Source organism: Sinocyclocheilus anshuiensis, unplaced genomic scaffold (assembly GCF_001515605.1).
Source record: "Sinocyclocheilus anshuiensis isolate Anshui unplaced genomic scaffold, SAMN03320099.WGS_v1.1 scaffold1779, whole genome shotgun sequence".
NCBI classification, from domain to species: Eukaryota; Metazoa; Chordata; class Actinopteri; order Cypriniformes; family Cyprinidae; genus Sinocyclocheilus; species Sinocyclocheilus anshuiensis.
The window spans coordinates 96,280-113,659 of NW_015552677.1; the positions used below are offsets into that span (position 1 = coordinate 96,280).

Consider the following 17,380-nt stretch of genomic DNA (forward strand, 5'->3'; position numbering starts at 1 on the left):
TTTGGCAGTGTGGGCAGGTGCCAAATTCTGCTGGAAAATGAAATCAGCATCTTCGAAAAGCTGGTCAGCAGTAGGAAGCATGAAGTGCTCCAAAATTTATTGATAATTGGGTGCAGTGACGTTGGTTTTCAAAAAACACAATGGACCAACACCAGCAGATGACATTGCACCCCAAATCATCACAGACTGTGGAAACTTAACACTGGACTTCAAGCAACTTGGGCTATGAGCTTCTCCACCCTTCCTCCAGACTCTAGGACCTTGGTTTCCAAATGAAATACAAAACTTGCTCTCATCTGAAAAGAGGACTTTGGACCACTGGGCAACAGTCCAGTTCTTCTTCTCCTTAGCCCAGGTAAGACGCCTCTGACGTTGTCTGTGGTTCAGGAGTGGCTTAACAAGAGGAATACGACAACTGTAGCCAAATTCCTTGACACGTCTGTGTGTGGTGGCTCTTGATGCCTTGACCCCAGCCTCAGTCCATTCCTTGTGAAGTTCACTCAAATTCTTGAATCGATTTTGCTTGACAATCCTCATAAGGCTTTTTGTTAAATGTGAGCCAAAATCATCACAATTAAAAGAACCAAAGACTTAAACGACTTCAGTCTGTGTGCATTGAATTTATTTAATACACGAGTTTCACAATTTGAGTTGAATTACTGAAATAAATGAACTTTTCCACAACATTCTAATTTATTGAGATGTACCTGTACATATTAGATTGAATGCACATTTAACTTACAGTCTGCAAATAAGTGGAAAAAATATGTTAATTCCATTTAATATCAATGAACTTCACATCAATATAAATGTATAAATAAATAAGCTGTTTTTCACAATATGTTTTCCTACTATTATTTGGATGCAGTAAAGCACCACCCTCAGATGTTGCCGAAGACGTCTGGTTCATGTTTGTATTTTCTTCTGTTATTTGGCCTTTTAACCTTAAAATCAGGATTAGACATAAAATAAAGCCTTTAGAATCATTCATACATCTGAAACATACATTAATACCTGGCTCAGAGGAAAATTTGATGTCATGTCTTTGTGGCAGTTTTTTGGTGATTAAGGAATTATACATTCACTCAACAAATGGTTGTCAAAAGCAGAAATGCCATGAAATGCATCATGATTTGCGAGAAATTATGATGTACTAGAGCAACTTTTGTACTAATTTGTAATAAATAGCTCAAAAATAGTGAGAAACAATAGGCCTTCATTTAGCAAATATGATGCAGGGTGGTGTTATATGAGTATATTCAGGGGCGATTGTAGGATTTTATGCCATTAATATTTTCTGTGCATGCTTTTAATATAATGCCACATCCACTATAATAGATTATTACAATTTTAAATATATTTTATATGTATATTTATATTTAGTATGTCTTTAACAGTTTCAGTAAACAACTTCAGTGTGATAAAGTGTAAAAGTGGATGGGAAACCGTTTTGTAATTGCTGATACAACAATAGCGGCAACATAACTGATGAAAATAATAGCAACACTTACCAGCCAGACTCCATGAGCACAAACAGATGAAAAGAAGCCGAACACGAAACAGATTCACAACAGAACAGTGATAATAATCAGGTCCTGACACAGGTCTTGAAAATGTTCAATATTTTGTAACAAAGTGAATAAAGCTGTCAGTTTGTAGTGAAGTGGTATAGTGAAGCTCTGCAGTGAGCGTGAATAAACTCCTCCAGAAGCTCCTCCCGTCAGAGACTGAATATGACTTTGATCTACAGAAAGAAGGCAATAGAAGGTAAACTCTTTCTAAAAACATACTTTTAGGATTTTCTATTATTAAAACATCTATGAACCTCCAAATGTGAAGGCCAGTGGAAAGATTCATGAGCTGAACTCAATCATCCAGTGGGTTCTCAGGGAATAACATGAAGCAATCAGGGAATATATAAATTTCAGCTTTTATATTTAGAATGTGGTTCATAAAAACAGTAATAACAACAGTAAAATTGCAATACTAATATTTAATCTGTCTTCATTTTTCTATTTATTATGAAATATGTTTTTTATTTTTATATAGTTTTTTTTCTTATTGAGTTAGCTTTATTTATTTATTTATTTATTTATTTATTTATTTATGCTTTCAAGATTTAAATTATAGAACTTTTATTTGTGGTGGAAAACGCAGGGAAACATTAAAGATTCTCTTTTGTTGAAAACAATTTTTTTAAACGATTCCCTTTATAAACTTGGAAAGATGGTTGGTGTTTTCAAATGTAAATGTAAAACTTACAGCCCTTGCATAGTGTGGTTCTGCTGTGGCTTTTTTTTTTTCAGAATTATTCAGCAAAAACTTACTATTAACTTGTTTATTGAAGTGATAAACAATCTATATAAATCAATGTTATAAAATTCTTATTATAAACTGGATAGTTCCGGTCCTTGATTCTGATTGGTTGAGCCAAGTTCGAAGCTGTTGTACATTACTCTACAAACATACACCTTTGGTAGCTTATTGCTTTATCACATTTACAATCATGCTGGAAATAATGGAAAAATTGAAATATAGTAATAATATAGTGTTAATTTCAGACACTGGAGTGCATCAATCAAGATCCAGAAGAAATTATATAATTGAGAAATACATTTTAACAATGAAAAAACATTGCAACATTGTGAAATGATTAAAATGTTAGAAAAGTCAGTATAAACTGTTCTTAAACATAAATTATTACTGAAATAGGTCTGTCTGAGTGAGAGGTGCTACTGATGGGGTTTATTCACACTCACTGAACCACTTTAATACAACACATTCGATGTGTTCAAGAGTGTCAGCACCTGATCATTGTAGCAGTTCTGTTGCAAACTGTTTGGTGAACTGCTGGGAAAAAAAATATGTTTGAGACTTTTATTTTCATCTGTTTTTACTTATGGAGTCTGGCTGGTAAGTGTTTTAATGGCTTCAGTTCTGTTTATATTATCGTGTTAATTTCAGACACTGGAGTGCATCAATCAAGATCTAGAAGAAATGATATAATTGAGAAATACATTTTAACAATGAAAAAACATTGCAACATTGTGAAATTATTAAAATGTTAGAAAAGTCAGTATAAACTGTTCTTAAACATAAATTATTACTGAAATAGGTCTGTCTGTGTGAGAGGTGCTACTGATGGGGTTTATTCACACTCACTGAACCACTTTAATACAACACATTCGATGTGTTCAAGAGTGTCAGCACCTGATCATTGTAGCAGTTCTGTTGCAAACTGTTTGGTGAACTGCTGGGAAAAAAAATATGTTTGAGACTTTTATTTTCATCTGTTTTTACTTATGGAGTCTGGCTGGTAAGTGTTTTAATGGCTTCAGTTCTGTTTATATTATCATTTGTTCTCCTGCACATTATTCTCTTATTTATCATTTCCATCATTTATAATATTTTCATGTTTTATCAAACTAATATACCCAAATGCTTTGGTGTAGAGTGAAGAGTTGTTTTGCAATCGCAAAATTTTAGATAACTTTTAAAAATGGTTAAAAACTGCAAATCAGAGTACTTTTTTTTTTTTGATCAGCTGTGTTTGGTGTTGATGAAGTGAAGTCAGTGTCAGTGATGGAGGGAGATTCTGTCACTCTGAACATCAATGATACTGATATAATGGGAGATGAACTGATATTGTGGAGATTTGGACACAGCAGTATCATAGCTAAAATCAACAGAAAGGACAATAAGAGACAGTTTCTTGATGAGAGATTGAGAGACAGACTGAAGCTGGATCAGACTGGATCTCTGAGCATCACAAACACCAGAACCACAGACTCTGGACTTTATAAAGTCACCAGCACCAGAACAGAGACACCACTCAACACATTCAATCTCACTGTCTATGGTGAGTCGAGAATTACATCTAATAATCACTGTAGTATTTATAAAAAATATTATAAAAAGATTCTGTGATGATGCACAAATGATATGTGTATCAATTTATGCATTCTTATGCAATATATATATAAGAACCAGCAAAAGATCAGAGACACCGCTCAACATCTTCAATCTTACTGTCTATGGTGAGTAGAGGATTTTGTACTGTATTGTAAAATGATAGAAGATTAATTGTAAAAATTCATTCATGCATTTCAAGCATTGTTATAATTTATTATTTTAATAATCAACATTTTATAATCATGTTGTTTCTTTAATACTTTACATCAGTTTTAAATATCAACGAACTGACAAATATCATAGGTCTCCTATTGAATTTGATTTATTTTCCAATATTTTGAAGCTCGTCTGCCTGTTCCCGTCATCAGCAGAGACTTTTCTGTTCTGACCCTGCACCAGAATTGTTCACTGCTGTGTTCAGTGGTGAATGTGAGTCATGTGACTCTCTCCTGGTACAAAGGAAACAGTTTATTGTCCAGCATCAGTGTGTCTGATCTCAGCATCAGTCTCTCTCTACCTCTGGAGGTGGAATATCAGGATAAAAACACCTACAGCTGTGTGCTCAACAATCCCATCAGAAACCAGACCAAACATCTGGACATCAGTCAACTCTGTCAGCCATGTTCAGGTATGGCATCATACTATATTTTTTCCACAAAACTAAATTAATCATATTTCTGTTTCAACATTGTTCATTTATTTTCTCAGAAGTCTGTATCTGCTGCTGTGGTGTTATTGGAGTTGTGATCCGATTGGCTCTCTCTGCTCTGGTGGGCGTGGCTGTTGTTGCTGTGCTGGTTTATGACATCAGATCCAGAAGCCTTCAAAAGAAGAGAAGAAAGAATACAACACCATCAGATTAATCAGATACTCAGGAGAGTGGGAATGCTCTTGAACTGCTTGGAGTATTTATCAATGAGTAAATATAATTTATGAATAAATGTAATTTAAGTGATTATGAATTCATTTTATTCAATCTAAATGCCCATTTTAATAGAAAAAATACAGTGTAGATTTTAGCTATACATTTTTCACTTCTATTGTGTTTGTATTTACAATACAAATCGTTCTGCTTTACAAAGAATAGTTCCGTAAAGGGATAGTTCACCCAAAAATTTTCTGTTAATTTACTCACCCTCAGGTCATCCAAGATATAAATGGAGAGTGAGGACTCGCGTGTTTTATTGTCAGAAGGGTGGACTACTCTGCTTTTGAAGCCAAACTGGTTGTTGTCAAGTTGCTTTAGGAGAGAAAAAAATCAGCAGAGAGCTGATTGAACACAACTCTTTCAAGAGTTTTTGACAGAAAAGGAAGAAGAGAGATTGGTTTTTAGTTTTATAACTGCTGATTGAATGTTAGATTTTGAACAGTGGGGATACCAGAGGCTGCTTAAATGTGTTAGGAATGTTCCCATTAGGGAGGAATGTGTTGAAAATATGAGGGTGGGCAGCAATGTTGGTGAGATCGCCTGTGGTAAGTGAGAGGGAGTTAGGGTCTTATGGACAGGTTGACGGACAGCTGGCACAGAAAGCTTTGGAGACCTTGTTCTCTGTAACAGGAGAGAAGTAAGAGAGGAGAGGAAAGTGTGCGGGTGGAGGTTAGCTGTTAACACTTCATCTCTTTCTCTCACACATTTACATACAAAAAATATCTGCACCTTTTTTTGTCACTTGTGGCTCCTGAAAGCTTCCGTTTCGGTGAACGTGATTTCATGTTTCTGGATCAACTGTAAACCTGTACAATTTTTCAGATTGTTGTTTTGAACTCATCTGTCTTGCTGAAAAGCTTTTCATGTGGTAAGTCAGTCAACTGACGCAGCTGATGTTGGTGGTTTAGTTCAGTGGTTTCGAACCATGTTCCTGGAGCTCCCAACACTGCATAATTTGCTTGTCTCCTTATACTGTGTTGGGGCTAATTTAGTTGGACTGGAGTTTGATTATGGTGACTAAACACAGACTAAACCAATGATTTTAACAGCTGAACACAATGAAGATACTTGATCAGACCAAACATCTATGGATCAATATATTTGAGAAAACTGATGGGGTTTAACAGCCATGAATGCAACGTGTTAAAATAGTCATGATGAGCGATAAAGATCAAATCAAGAGCAGAGTGGAATATAAACTGAAGGGACTAAAGTTCACACATTTATTTGATTGTTATCAGCTTTTTTCTTCATTTCACACTATAAGTGATTTTTTTTCCCACTCATGATCAACATCTTCCTGAGCTGTTCGACAGATTGTTTTCAATGGAAACACCTACAGCCACAATGAGATTAATGTTAAAGATGTAAGAACAATTTTAAGATGTAAACTTCCCTAAGATTATACCACTTGAGTGTTTTTCAAATCATCTGTCTGTGTGCGTGAAGGTTAAGTTGTACGAATTCATGAATGAACCACTCGTTTTAAAATGTTCCCGTCTACTGACATTTGTTATGACACCGGTTCCTCGCCTTCAAGTTTTTCCTGCCTGCAAACAACCCATGACAGTCTATTTTTTTAAAGGTCAAAATTAGTCAGAACAATGTAAGGAATATATGGAGCATCTTTATTTATTATTGTACAAAAGGACGCATAAAGTAATAAAAAAATGAAATATATCTTGCATATAACTTTTAAAGAATTTTATTCTACAAAATGTCATAGCAAGAGAGAGCTGTTAGTGAAATACATGTTCATCCAGCAGGCCGAGCTTTAACAGATCCCCCTGTATTATCAGAGATATGCAGGACTGACAAAATTATTGAATCTGTTTTAAATCAATACAAACATAAATAAATCAAAAACTGCTTCAAAGAATAAGTGAGAATAAGAAATTAATTAATATGATTAACTAATGTCATAATGTTTGACTTTTTGACTTGATTGAATGCCACATTAACATTCATAAACTCAACTTTAAATGACACAAAACTCAAAACCATGCATTTGAAACATGATTGATAATTAATCAGTCACAAGATCAGAACAGCAGGTCAGGGTTGCCAAGTGTTCAATATTAGCCAAGACATTTTGTATATGTGAGTGGAAATGCGGTTGGCAGTCTGAGGTTCACAGTTCCTCCCAGAACACCAGCCTCTTAAAAATAAAGGTGCTTCAAAAGGTTCTTCAAGCGATGCCATAGAAGAACCATTTTTGGTTCCACAAAGAAGCATTCAGTCAAAGGTTCTTTAAAGAACCATCTCTTTCTTACCTTTTTTATAATCTGAAGAACCTTCTTTCGCCACGAAGAACCTTTTGTGAAGCAGAAAGGTTCTTCAGATGTTAAAGGTTCTTTATGGAACCATTTAGACAGAAAGGTTCTTCTATGGCATCGTGAAGCACCTTTATTTTTAAGAGTGCACCATTTTCTTCAGAAAGTAATGACACGGACAGGTTAATTACACTTAAACTAAAATTAATAGTAAAAGTAAAATGTGTGTGTAATGTTTAAATATTTAGTTCCGTGAGTTTAAATGTGGTTTAATATATTATATACCTGTATAAAAACTATGCTCATTCAAAAAATTTGACACTCATACACAGATGCTGCTAAAAAGACACAAACAAAAGGGTTAATGGTCCATAAACATTACAGATTGTGGACATAGTAAAAAATAATCTACATATCCAAAGAACTAATCCTGTGTGACTGATACACTTCAAATCGGATGATATTAGGTCAAGGTTTTAGCTGTCAGTCAAAGATGCGTTCTGTCGGTAGGGAATAGAAATATGGCCGCTCCAACATTTCCAGTGGCTTCACTGCCTAATGGTAGTTGAGAATGCAATGAGCAACCAAGTCATTATAGAGATTAGTGGTTAACATAGAAAGAATATGCAAAATGGCGCAGTAGAATGCACAAAGATGTTCTGTGTGAACGGTCCCTTCTGCTTTCATAATTTGAATTAAAAGTGTGCATAAGATGGCTTGTGCGCAAATCATGTTTTGCTTTGAACTGAATGAAGTCAAGAAGTTTGTGTGAGAGTTAGTTGTGATAAATATAATTATCTTCCCTTACCAAAAAGAAGTATACTTCAAGTTTATTTTATTAAGTATACTTAAGTAAAGTTCAAGTATATTTTTAAGTATATTTTATGTCATAAGTATACAAATATCAGTGTACTAGTAGTATACTTGTAAGTGTACTATTTCAGTACTCCTTGGGACTAAATTGGACCACTTTCTAGTATATAAAAGTATACTTTAAGTAAAACAGTAGTAAACTTTGAGTACACAACTAGTTTACATAAAGTATACTAATAGCACACTTGAATAAACTTCTTTTTCGTAAGGGTTAGTATGAAATCCACTATCCTAACTAATATTCAAAGATCTGTGTGTGTGTGACATGAAAAATATGCATACATTTATATTCAAATAAAAACATTTGGACACTAATACAGTATTCCACCTCCAGAATCAGAGTCTGATCAGCATCTCACAGTGATTCCTGCATACACCACCTCAGGATCCTCTTTATCTCTCTGTAATAAAAAAATAAACAAAAAAACATATCACTGATGTATTTATCAAGATCATTTACCTTCATCCTTTAAATTCTGCCATGAAAATGCACTACAGTAGAGAATAACATCAATACATTTGATCTCATTAAATTGCTTATAATAGTATCTCCACATGTTGGGGGTAAAACTATTTTTATGTTACTGATATTATGACGTGAAGTGTCAAACACTGCATTGTGGGATACATTTTCACTCCTTATTCTCAGTTGCACTGTTGGATGTGCGAAATGAGGAATGGCAAAAGAGAAAAGTATAATGTACCGATCATTCCTTCAGCAAATAACTTTAAATATGAAGTGCTGTCTGAACTTTTCTTATAAAATTTGTATTTTTCTCAGGCTCCTTTGTTTATGTTCAGTTATTTCACTTTAATGGCAAAGAAAGGAGCCTAATCATTGCCATTAAAGTGAAATTACTGAACCTACATATAGGAGCCTGATAAAAATGCTCATTTTAGAAGAACATTTCAAACGGCACTTAGAGGCTTTTGCATCTGAACTCTTCATATGTACTCTTAATGCTGAAAGAAATATTGGTTATTACTATTATTATTACTATTATTGTATACAGTTTCAGAAAGGATCCTAAATAGCCTAATAGAGATGCCTGCAGCAGGACTACAGTTCCCAGCATGCACTGCAGTGTTGGTGAAACTACTTTGAAACTAGCTTATCAAGCAACGAAAGCACTCTTTAAAAAAACTGAACAGATAATTACTTAAACTAAATTTTAACACAAAATTAGAAGATATAACATAGGTATAATATAACATAGGACTCAAAGACACAAAAAGAGAGTGAGCAGAGTAAGAGAAGAACAAGAGAAAGGAAATGATCTTAAATAAACCATGGCATTATTCACACATAGGAAGCAACGTGCCAAAAGCTGGCTAAGCAGGTGCAGAACAAGTGTGAAAATAAACCTGCATTTGGTTGTTTGCACACATCACTCAAAAACATTGCTCGATGGTGTTTTAACCAGTGGTGTATAAAGTTCCTGGAAGCCATACTCAAGTAAAAGTACAGATATCTTACCAGAAAATGACTTTGGTAGAAGTTGAAGTCACCGTTTAGAATATTACTTGAGTAAAAGTCTTAAAGTATGTGATATTTATTGTACTTAAGTACGAAAAGTATTTTTTAAATCTTAACCGTACTTGAAAGTAAAAGTACAAGTAAATGCAAAATGGAAAAGAAGCAAATAAATATATATAAAAAATGTTCATGCACAGCTTGAGTAGCAAGATTTTGTTCAGTTTTAACTCAATCTTCCCTTTTGTATTTTTGGTTAAGAATAAGAAGCACTTCATTCGGTACTTAGTGTCTTTTATTCCAACATAAGAAAACATTTTTGGAATCTGCATCTGAAATAGCATTTAGGTGTATTTACACAGTTTATGTATCTCAGAGGGGACATGGATGCATTTAAACTGCAGTTACAGATGCATAAATAGGCCTAATGTTTTGTTTTTAACAAAACGTTGAATACTGATATTGGAAATGTTTTATAACATGAAAAAAATAGTCGAAATGTGAAATTAAAACCGCTAGTAGGTGACAGCAAGTGACTGTTAATAAGTGAGTCATTGAGATTCAACCGATTCATTCAAACGGCTGATTCATTCAGGAACAAAGAATTTGACTGTGTTAATGAGTGCATCACTGAATCATTTATTTAACCGATTCGTTCAAAAAGTTGATTCACTCAATAAGTGAACACCGTCCATAGAAACGCAAAACAGCGCTGTGTGACCTTTGTTTGGAACTATTTGCGTTGGCAAAATTGAGCAAAAACAAGCAACATTATGTCTAAAATGTAAGTCACTTATTGCTTTAGGCCTACTGAAATTGTATAAAATGATTATTAAATGTGTTCATGATTATATCTGCAGAAAAACTGTACTCTTTGTGTGATATAGATTAAGTTAACCATATTAAATGATATAAATATAAAAAGCATACAGAAGCATTTTGCCGTCTAGAATTTAGAATGCCTGGAATTTTGAGTTTTTAATTTGGGTTTTAATTAATACATCAACTTGAATGCACTCTGTGTGTGATTTGGTGATAGCCTTGATAATGTCAGATCGCACATCATTACAACAACACTTATCATATTATGGCAGCTATGTAGCCTATAGGCTATCGCACACCCCTGACTCGACTTGAGTGGGAAATGAATCATCCGCGGTTGTGTGTGCACTTGTTTGCACGTGAGCAAAGGTGTTAGGAGTCTAACTTGCAAACGCCAGACCACTGATTTGTCAAACCTGCTTTCTTGCACTCCATGTTCTTGCCTACTCCCAAAAAATACTTAAGTACTGTAACGAAGTATTATTACTTCGTTACATTACACCACTGGTTTTAAATATGGCTGAAGTACTAGTGCACTGCTTTTTTATGTGGAGTGTCACTATAATTTCTGTTCAGCTGACTCAATGAATGCCTTAACTTTCTTTGTACTCTGCATAAATATTTCCTCCACAGATCACAAGAAAAAGCCTTGCACCAAAATAAATGCTCCTACCGATTTATGTGCATTTCTTTTGTAGAATGTTGTTTCAGAGTAAATGATCTCTTCTGTACATGTTGTATCTGTTGCAACAATAATGACAGACATGATAAAATAACAAAACTCTAAATAAAACATATTTGAGAATTATTGTTTCGTTTTCTGTAGAACACTCTTTCATGTTATTCTAATGTTAATAATATTTATTTATTTATTTTTTACAGACGTATAAGCATTAGGTCATACTTGCCTTCTTGGTTTACTTTTTTAGGTTTCCTGCAGGTGCAGAAGATCATGACTGCAGCAACAATCAACAGAAATCCAGCAGCAGAGATTAACACTGTGTACAATATGGTTAGGCCGTGTTCTGTAACAGACAAAATGAGACGTTTGTGTGAATGAATCTGTCAGCCTGATCCACAACAAATGCTACATGAAATGTTAGCACTATGAGATAAAATGCTAATATCACCACTGTCCAACCTGTATATGTCTGACAGAGTCTGCTGATGTCCAGATGTGTGGTCTGGTTGCTGATGGGATTGTTGAGCACACAGCTGTAGGTGTTATTATCCTGATATTCCACCTCCAGAGGTAGAGAGAGACTGATGCTGAGATCAGACTCATTGATGCTGGACATTAAACTGTTTCCTTTGTACCAGGAGAGAGTCACATGACTCACATTCACCACTGAACACAGCAATGAACAATATGATGATGATGATGATGATGAAGCACAGTCTCTGCTGATGACAGGAACAGGCAAATGAGCTATTAGAGAGATATTAAAAGAGATATTAGAGAAGTTCATTGTGGCAGACAGTTATGTTCATCACTCATATGACGTTGGCAACCCCTCTCTCAAACAAATTCCCATTTAAAATGGAATTGAAGTATCACTATTGAATTACTTTTGAATTAGTTGATGGACCTTACATAAAAATTACATAATTTATTACATAATTTTAATAAAACTTATTTCTAAAATTAAAAGAAACGTATTCATGTGTGTTGATGTGTGACAGGGTTGAAACCACATTAGTTTTATGTATTGATTTATAGTTTTACTCTTGTCCCAAACTGAGACTTTCAGTTTTCTAATATGAAAATCCATCAGAAAAGTATTAATAAACATGTCTAAGACTATAAGGTGATTTAAACTAGTTTTCAAAAATCTATTGTGTGAAAATTATTTCTGTACTATATATATTTTTATATATCATTCAAATTTTAGATATAATTTTATATAAAATATTTTTATTTCTTTTACTACATGATCATAAAAAATTTAAAATAATTACAAGATTAATATGGAAGTTTTAATGTAAATATCACAGAATATTTTCATTATGCTTCATTTCCAGTCGAGCTGTTATTGTCAAATTATGCACATAGTGCTTTGATGTATTACACAGTCAGCAATATTATTTCAAGTTTAACATTTTTAAGATGCTTATTTTTCTTAAAGTCCACAGCCAAAATTAATAATTGAAGCAACACTCGCAGATGAAATGGAGTCAGCAGGGTAAATAATCCTCTACTCACCATAGACAGTAAGATTGAAGATGTTGAGCGGTGTCTCTGATCTTTTGCTGGTTATGTTATAAACTCCTGAGTCTGTGGTTCTGGTGTTTGTGATGCTCAGAGATACAGTCTCATTGTCCAGCTTCAGTCTGTCTCTGAATCTCCCACCGGCTTTATCATCATAAACCATGCTCTTATTGTTTTTTCTGTTGATATGAGCGATGAGAATATGTCCAAATCTCCACATTATCTGATCTTCTTTCTGTATATCAGTATCATTGATGTTCAGAGTGGCAGAATCTCCCTCCATCACTGACACTGACTTCACTTCATCAACACCAAACACACCTGAAGAACAAATATTTACTCTTTGAAACTATTTGAAAATATCTCACTGCAATACAATTACTGACTCTGCGCTCAATGTATAATTTCAATGTATAATTCAATAATGTGCAATAAATAAACCCTTTGATGTGAGTGGAAGAGAAAAGTGTTAAAATGGACATCACAAACACAAAGATGTTTTAGTGTATTAGTCTGATAAAAACACGCATGCACTGCTCCTTGTTTACGTTCAGAGGAAAGCTTCTTTGTATTCTCCAAAATGGTGCTAGGGTGACGCAGAGAATAATTGTTGAATAAAGTTGTTATTTTAGATTTTTTTGCACACAAAATGTATTCTCGTAGCTTCGTAAAATTAGGGTTGAACCACTGATGTCACATGGACTATTTTGTCAATGTTCTTGGTACCTTTCTGTGCCTTGATGTGGTAGGACCCTTGCTGTCTATGCAGGGTCAGAAAGCTCTCGGATTTCATCAAAAATATCTTCATTTGTGTTTGAAGATCTTACGGGTTTGGAAAGACATGAGGGTGAGTAATTAATGACAGATTTTCATTTTTGGATTAACTATCCCTTTACTATGATTTAGTTTATATTTCATAATTTATTTCATATTTCATTTGACTCAAAAAAGCAATAAGAAATGTCCACTAACTTACAACTCAATATTCTAACAAATATAAGCACCCAAATCAATTGAAGTGAACTGAATCTTAACCAAGGCTTACAACAAATGTTTAAATAATAGCATCACATTATTCTGTATGATAAAATGTGGAAAGCAATATCACTAGAACATTAGAATAAACTAATAAGTCATAAAATAGGTCAAACATTGGCAGCTGTGTCTTATTTCCCTCACAGGGTCTTATTTCACAGATGCAATAAAGCTTTTATTCAGATAACTACAGGTGTAGAGATCACTTTCTCACTGAGCAGTAGTCTTTGATCTGGCAACTTATTTTACAAAAAACAAACAAGAAATACTATCATACAAATATATTTATTGACTGTTTGATTAATCGGAGTGCTTTTGTAAGGCACTACTCTTTGTAAAGCTGCTTTAGAAAGATTTGCATTTTGAAAAGTGCTACAAATACAATTGAAGAGAAAAAAAATACTAGTTACTTAATGTAGTTTTTAATATGTAATGTCTCCACTTGTTCAAGAACATCTCCACTTTCCTGAATATCTGATTAGTCAGTGTGTGATGTTGATGTTTGCTCTCTCTTCTGTTGATGGCTTCTGGATCTGATGTCATAAACCAACATAGCAACAGCAGCCACACCCACCAGAGCAGAGAGAGCCAATCGGATCACAGCTTCAGTAACACCACAGCAGAGGATACAGACTTCTGAGAGAAAAAATGAACACGATTAAAATAGATATACAGAACCCTGAAAGAAATGTTTGTACATTTTGGAGTTAACCCATTTAATTCCACCTTTCACAATAGTGACCGTAAAAAAAAAAAGGTTTTCATTTATGAAGCTCTAAAAACCTTACTGACTGATGTTTTAGAGCACTTCCTGCAAATATGGAAAAAAAAAGGGTCTCAATTAAATATGCGCAGTTTCACATGATTAGTGCAAATTGTCACATGACCAGAGCAGTTTATTTCCTGTTTGCACCTTGAGAAGATGATAACTGCATCAAAGCTCCAAAATAAAAGGCTAGTAAAGTATGTTAACATAAAGATATATGAAAAAGATTTTTGGTACACATTATTTTTAAGGTGTCTAGTATTAATATATGCATTCACATATATTTAGTTTTGTTGAGTGTGGTCATAGAATGAGTAAACATGTTGATGGTCACAATAGTGACCGGTGGGATAACAGTGAACTTAGGTATACAGTAAATCCAATTGCAGTTGTTAGTGAAAATTACACTAAAAGTTTGCAATGACAAAATATTGCACTAAATAAAAAAATTAAATGTTACCAAAAATGTACAATATTGATGTTGTAATACTGGTAGCACTAATATAAAAATTTGATGTTATATTTTACAAAAAAGTAAAAATTTTGAAATGCATTGATGGTTGCATTTTTTTTTTTGTCTTTTATCTCAGTGTTCCTATCAATGTTGCATACGTTTTTTTTATGCATAATAGTAACCCTAGAATGTGATCAAACAGTTTAAAATAGCTGGGCTAAGATATATAACAATTTTTATGACTGCAGAAATATGTTAATTCAGTACACACATTATCCCACCGGTCACAATTGTGACCGACCATTAAACACAATTTTAAACACACTTTAAAAAACAAATGACAAAAATAATAGATTATTTAAAAGTCAGAATTCACCTTATCCCACCGGTCACAATTGTGACCGACCATAAAACACACTTCCAACAAATTAAAAAAAATAATATTGATTATTATAATAAATATATAATAATAAATATTGATTATTTCAAAGGGTTACTAATGACACAACATATGGATATTTTCATGTCTGGGAAAAATTTGGGATTAAACGGGTTAAATGCACTGGATTGATGCACTTTGAGAGCAAACCATTTTCAATGACAAGAACACAGATACTGAGCTGCTCGTGTGCACAGTGTGCCCTTCGCTTTGACACTCCCAGCGTGAGAGACTAAATACTTATTTAATTAAATTGCTCTAATCCATATCACTATTTCACTTTTAGTTTAATTGACAGATGCTTTGCCAAACCAATGTCATAAAACATAACATATGTCATTATGAAATGTTTAAAAGTATTTGTCAGTTGAATATGGACAGATTACGGCAGGCCACCACAGTCTATTAATGGAAAACACTGATATAGACGGACCGCCACAGACATACCTGAACATGGCTGACAGAGTTCAGTGTTGAGATGTTGAGTCTGGTTGCTGATGGGATTGTTCACCACACAGCTGTAGGAATCATCCAGACACTCCAGATGTAAAGAAAGACATCTGTTGAGATCAGACACACTGATGCTGGACAATAAACTGTTTCCTTTGTACCAGGAGACAGTCACATGACTCACATTCACCACTGAACACAGAAACACACATTTGGACACCGATGATCCTGATGATGATGAACAATTCTGCTGTGGTGATGATGATGATGATGATGAAGCACAGTCTCTGCTGATGACAGGAACAGGCAAATGAGCTATTAGAGAGATATTAAAAGAGATATTAGAGAAGTTCATTGTGGCAGACAGTTGTGTTCATCACTCACATGACGTTGGCAACCCCTCTCTCAAACAAATTCATATTTAAAATGGAATTGAAGTTTTACTATTGAATTACTGTTGAATTAGTTGATGGACTTTACATAAAAATTGCATAATTTATTACATAATTTTAATAAAACTAATTTCTAAAATTAAAAGAAACTTATTTATGTGTGTTGATGTGTGACAGGGTTGAAACCAAATTAGTTTTATGTATTGATTTATAGTTTTACTCTTGTCCCAGACTGAGACTTTCAGTTTTCTAATATGAAAATCCATCAGAAAAGTATTAATAAACATGTCTAAGACTATAAGATTATATAAACTAGTTTTCAAAAATCTATTTTGTGAAAATTATTTCTGTACTTAAATTATATTTTTCTATATCATTCAAATTTTAGATATAATTTTATATAAAATATTTTAATTTTTTACTGCATGATCATAAAAAATGAAAAATAACTAGAAGATTAATATGGAAGTTTTAATGTAAATATCACAGAATATTTTCATTATGCTTCATTTCCAGTCGAGCTGTTATTGTCAAATTATGCACATAGTGCTTTGATGTATTACACTATCAGCAATATTATTTCAAGTTGAAAATTTTGAAGATGCATATTTTTCTTAAAGTCCACAGCCAAAATTAATCATTGAAGCAACACTCGCAGATGAAATGGAGTCAGCAGGGTAAATAATCCTCTACTCACCATAGACAGTAAGATTGAAGATGTTGAGCGGTGTCTCTGATTTTTTGCTGGTTATGTTATAAACTCCTGAGTCTGTGGTTCTGGTGTTTGTGATGCTCAGAGATACAGTCTCATTGTCCAGCTTCAGTCTGCCTCTGAATCTCTCACCGGCTTTATCATCATAAACCATGCTCTTATTGTTTTTTCTGTTGATATGAGCGATGAGAATGTGTCCAAATCTCCACATTATCTGATCTTCTTTCTGTATATCAGTATCATTGATGTTCAGAGTGGCAGAATCTCCCTCCATCACTGACACTGACTTCACTTCATCAACACCAAACACACCTGAAGAACAAATATTTACTCTTTGAAACTATTTGAAAATATCTCACTGCAATACAATTACTGACTCTGCGCTCAATGTATAATTTCAATGTATAATTCAATAATGTGCAATAAATAAACCCTTTGATGTGAGTGGAAGAGAAAAGTGTTAAAATGGACATCACAAACACAAAGATGTTTTAGTGTATTAGTCTGATAAAACATGAAAATAAATGTTGGAAATAATAAATATCAGAATTATGTTGCAAAAAATGCTTACCAGCCAGACTCCATGAGCACAAACAGATGAAAATAAAAGTGTCAACATTTTCCATTTTCTTCAAATAACA

General features: G+C 33.7%; 3 protein-coding genes across 3 annotated transcripts in view; 1 reads left to right on the top strand and 2 right to left on the bottom strand.

The window, feature by feature from the left end:
- LOC107667487 (uncharacterized) overlaps positions 1 to 4,775 on the top strand; it is a 50,311-nt gene extending 45,536 nt beyond the window's left edge. Inside the window, exons 12-13 of the mRNA XM_016459160.1 lie at positions 4,256 to 4,540; positions 4,624 to 4,775. Coding sequence (XP_016314646.1) covers positions 4,256 to 4,540; positions 4,624 to 4,775 — 437 coding nt within the window. The remainder of the gene's footprint in view (positions 1 to 4,255; positions 4,541 to 4,623) is intronic.
- A 6,383-nt stretch (positions 4,776 to 11,158) lies between these two features.
- LOC107667488 (T-cell surface antigen CD2-like) lies at positions 11,159 to 13,982 on the bottom strand. Its single transcript, XM_016459161.1, has 4 exons — positions 13,937 to 13,982; positions 12,486 to 12,812; positions 11,424 to 11,711; positions 11,159 to 11,307 (listed from the first exon to the last, which is right to left on the bottom strand). Exons 1-4 carry the CDS (start codon positions 13,980 to 13,982, stop codon positions 11,159 to 11,161), a joined length of 810 nt encoding a protein of 269 aa, XP_016314647.1.
- Positions 13,830 to 17,380, bottom strand: LOC107667489 (SLAM family member 9-like). The gene is made up of 4 exons (XM_016459162.1): positions 17,311 to 17,380; positions 16,725 to 17,051; positions 15,633 to 15,950; positions 13,830 to 14,162 (listed from the first exon to the last, which is right to left on the bottom strand). Exons 1-4 carry the CDS (start codon positions 17,363 to 17,365, stop codon positions 14,005 to 14,007), a joined length of 858 nt encoding a protein of 285 aa, XP_016314648.1. The 5' UTR covers positions 17,366 to 17,380; the 3' UTR covers positions 13,830 to 14,004.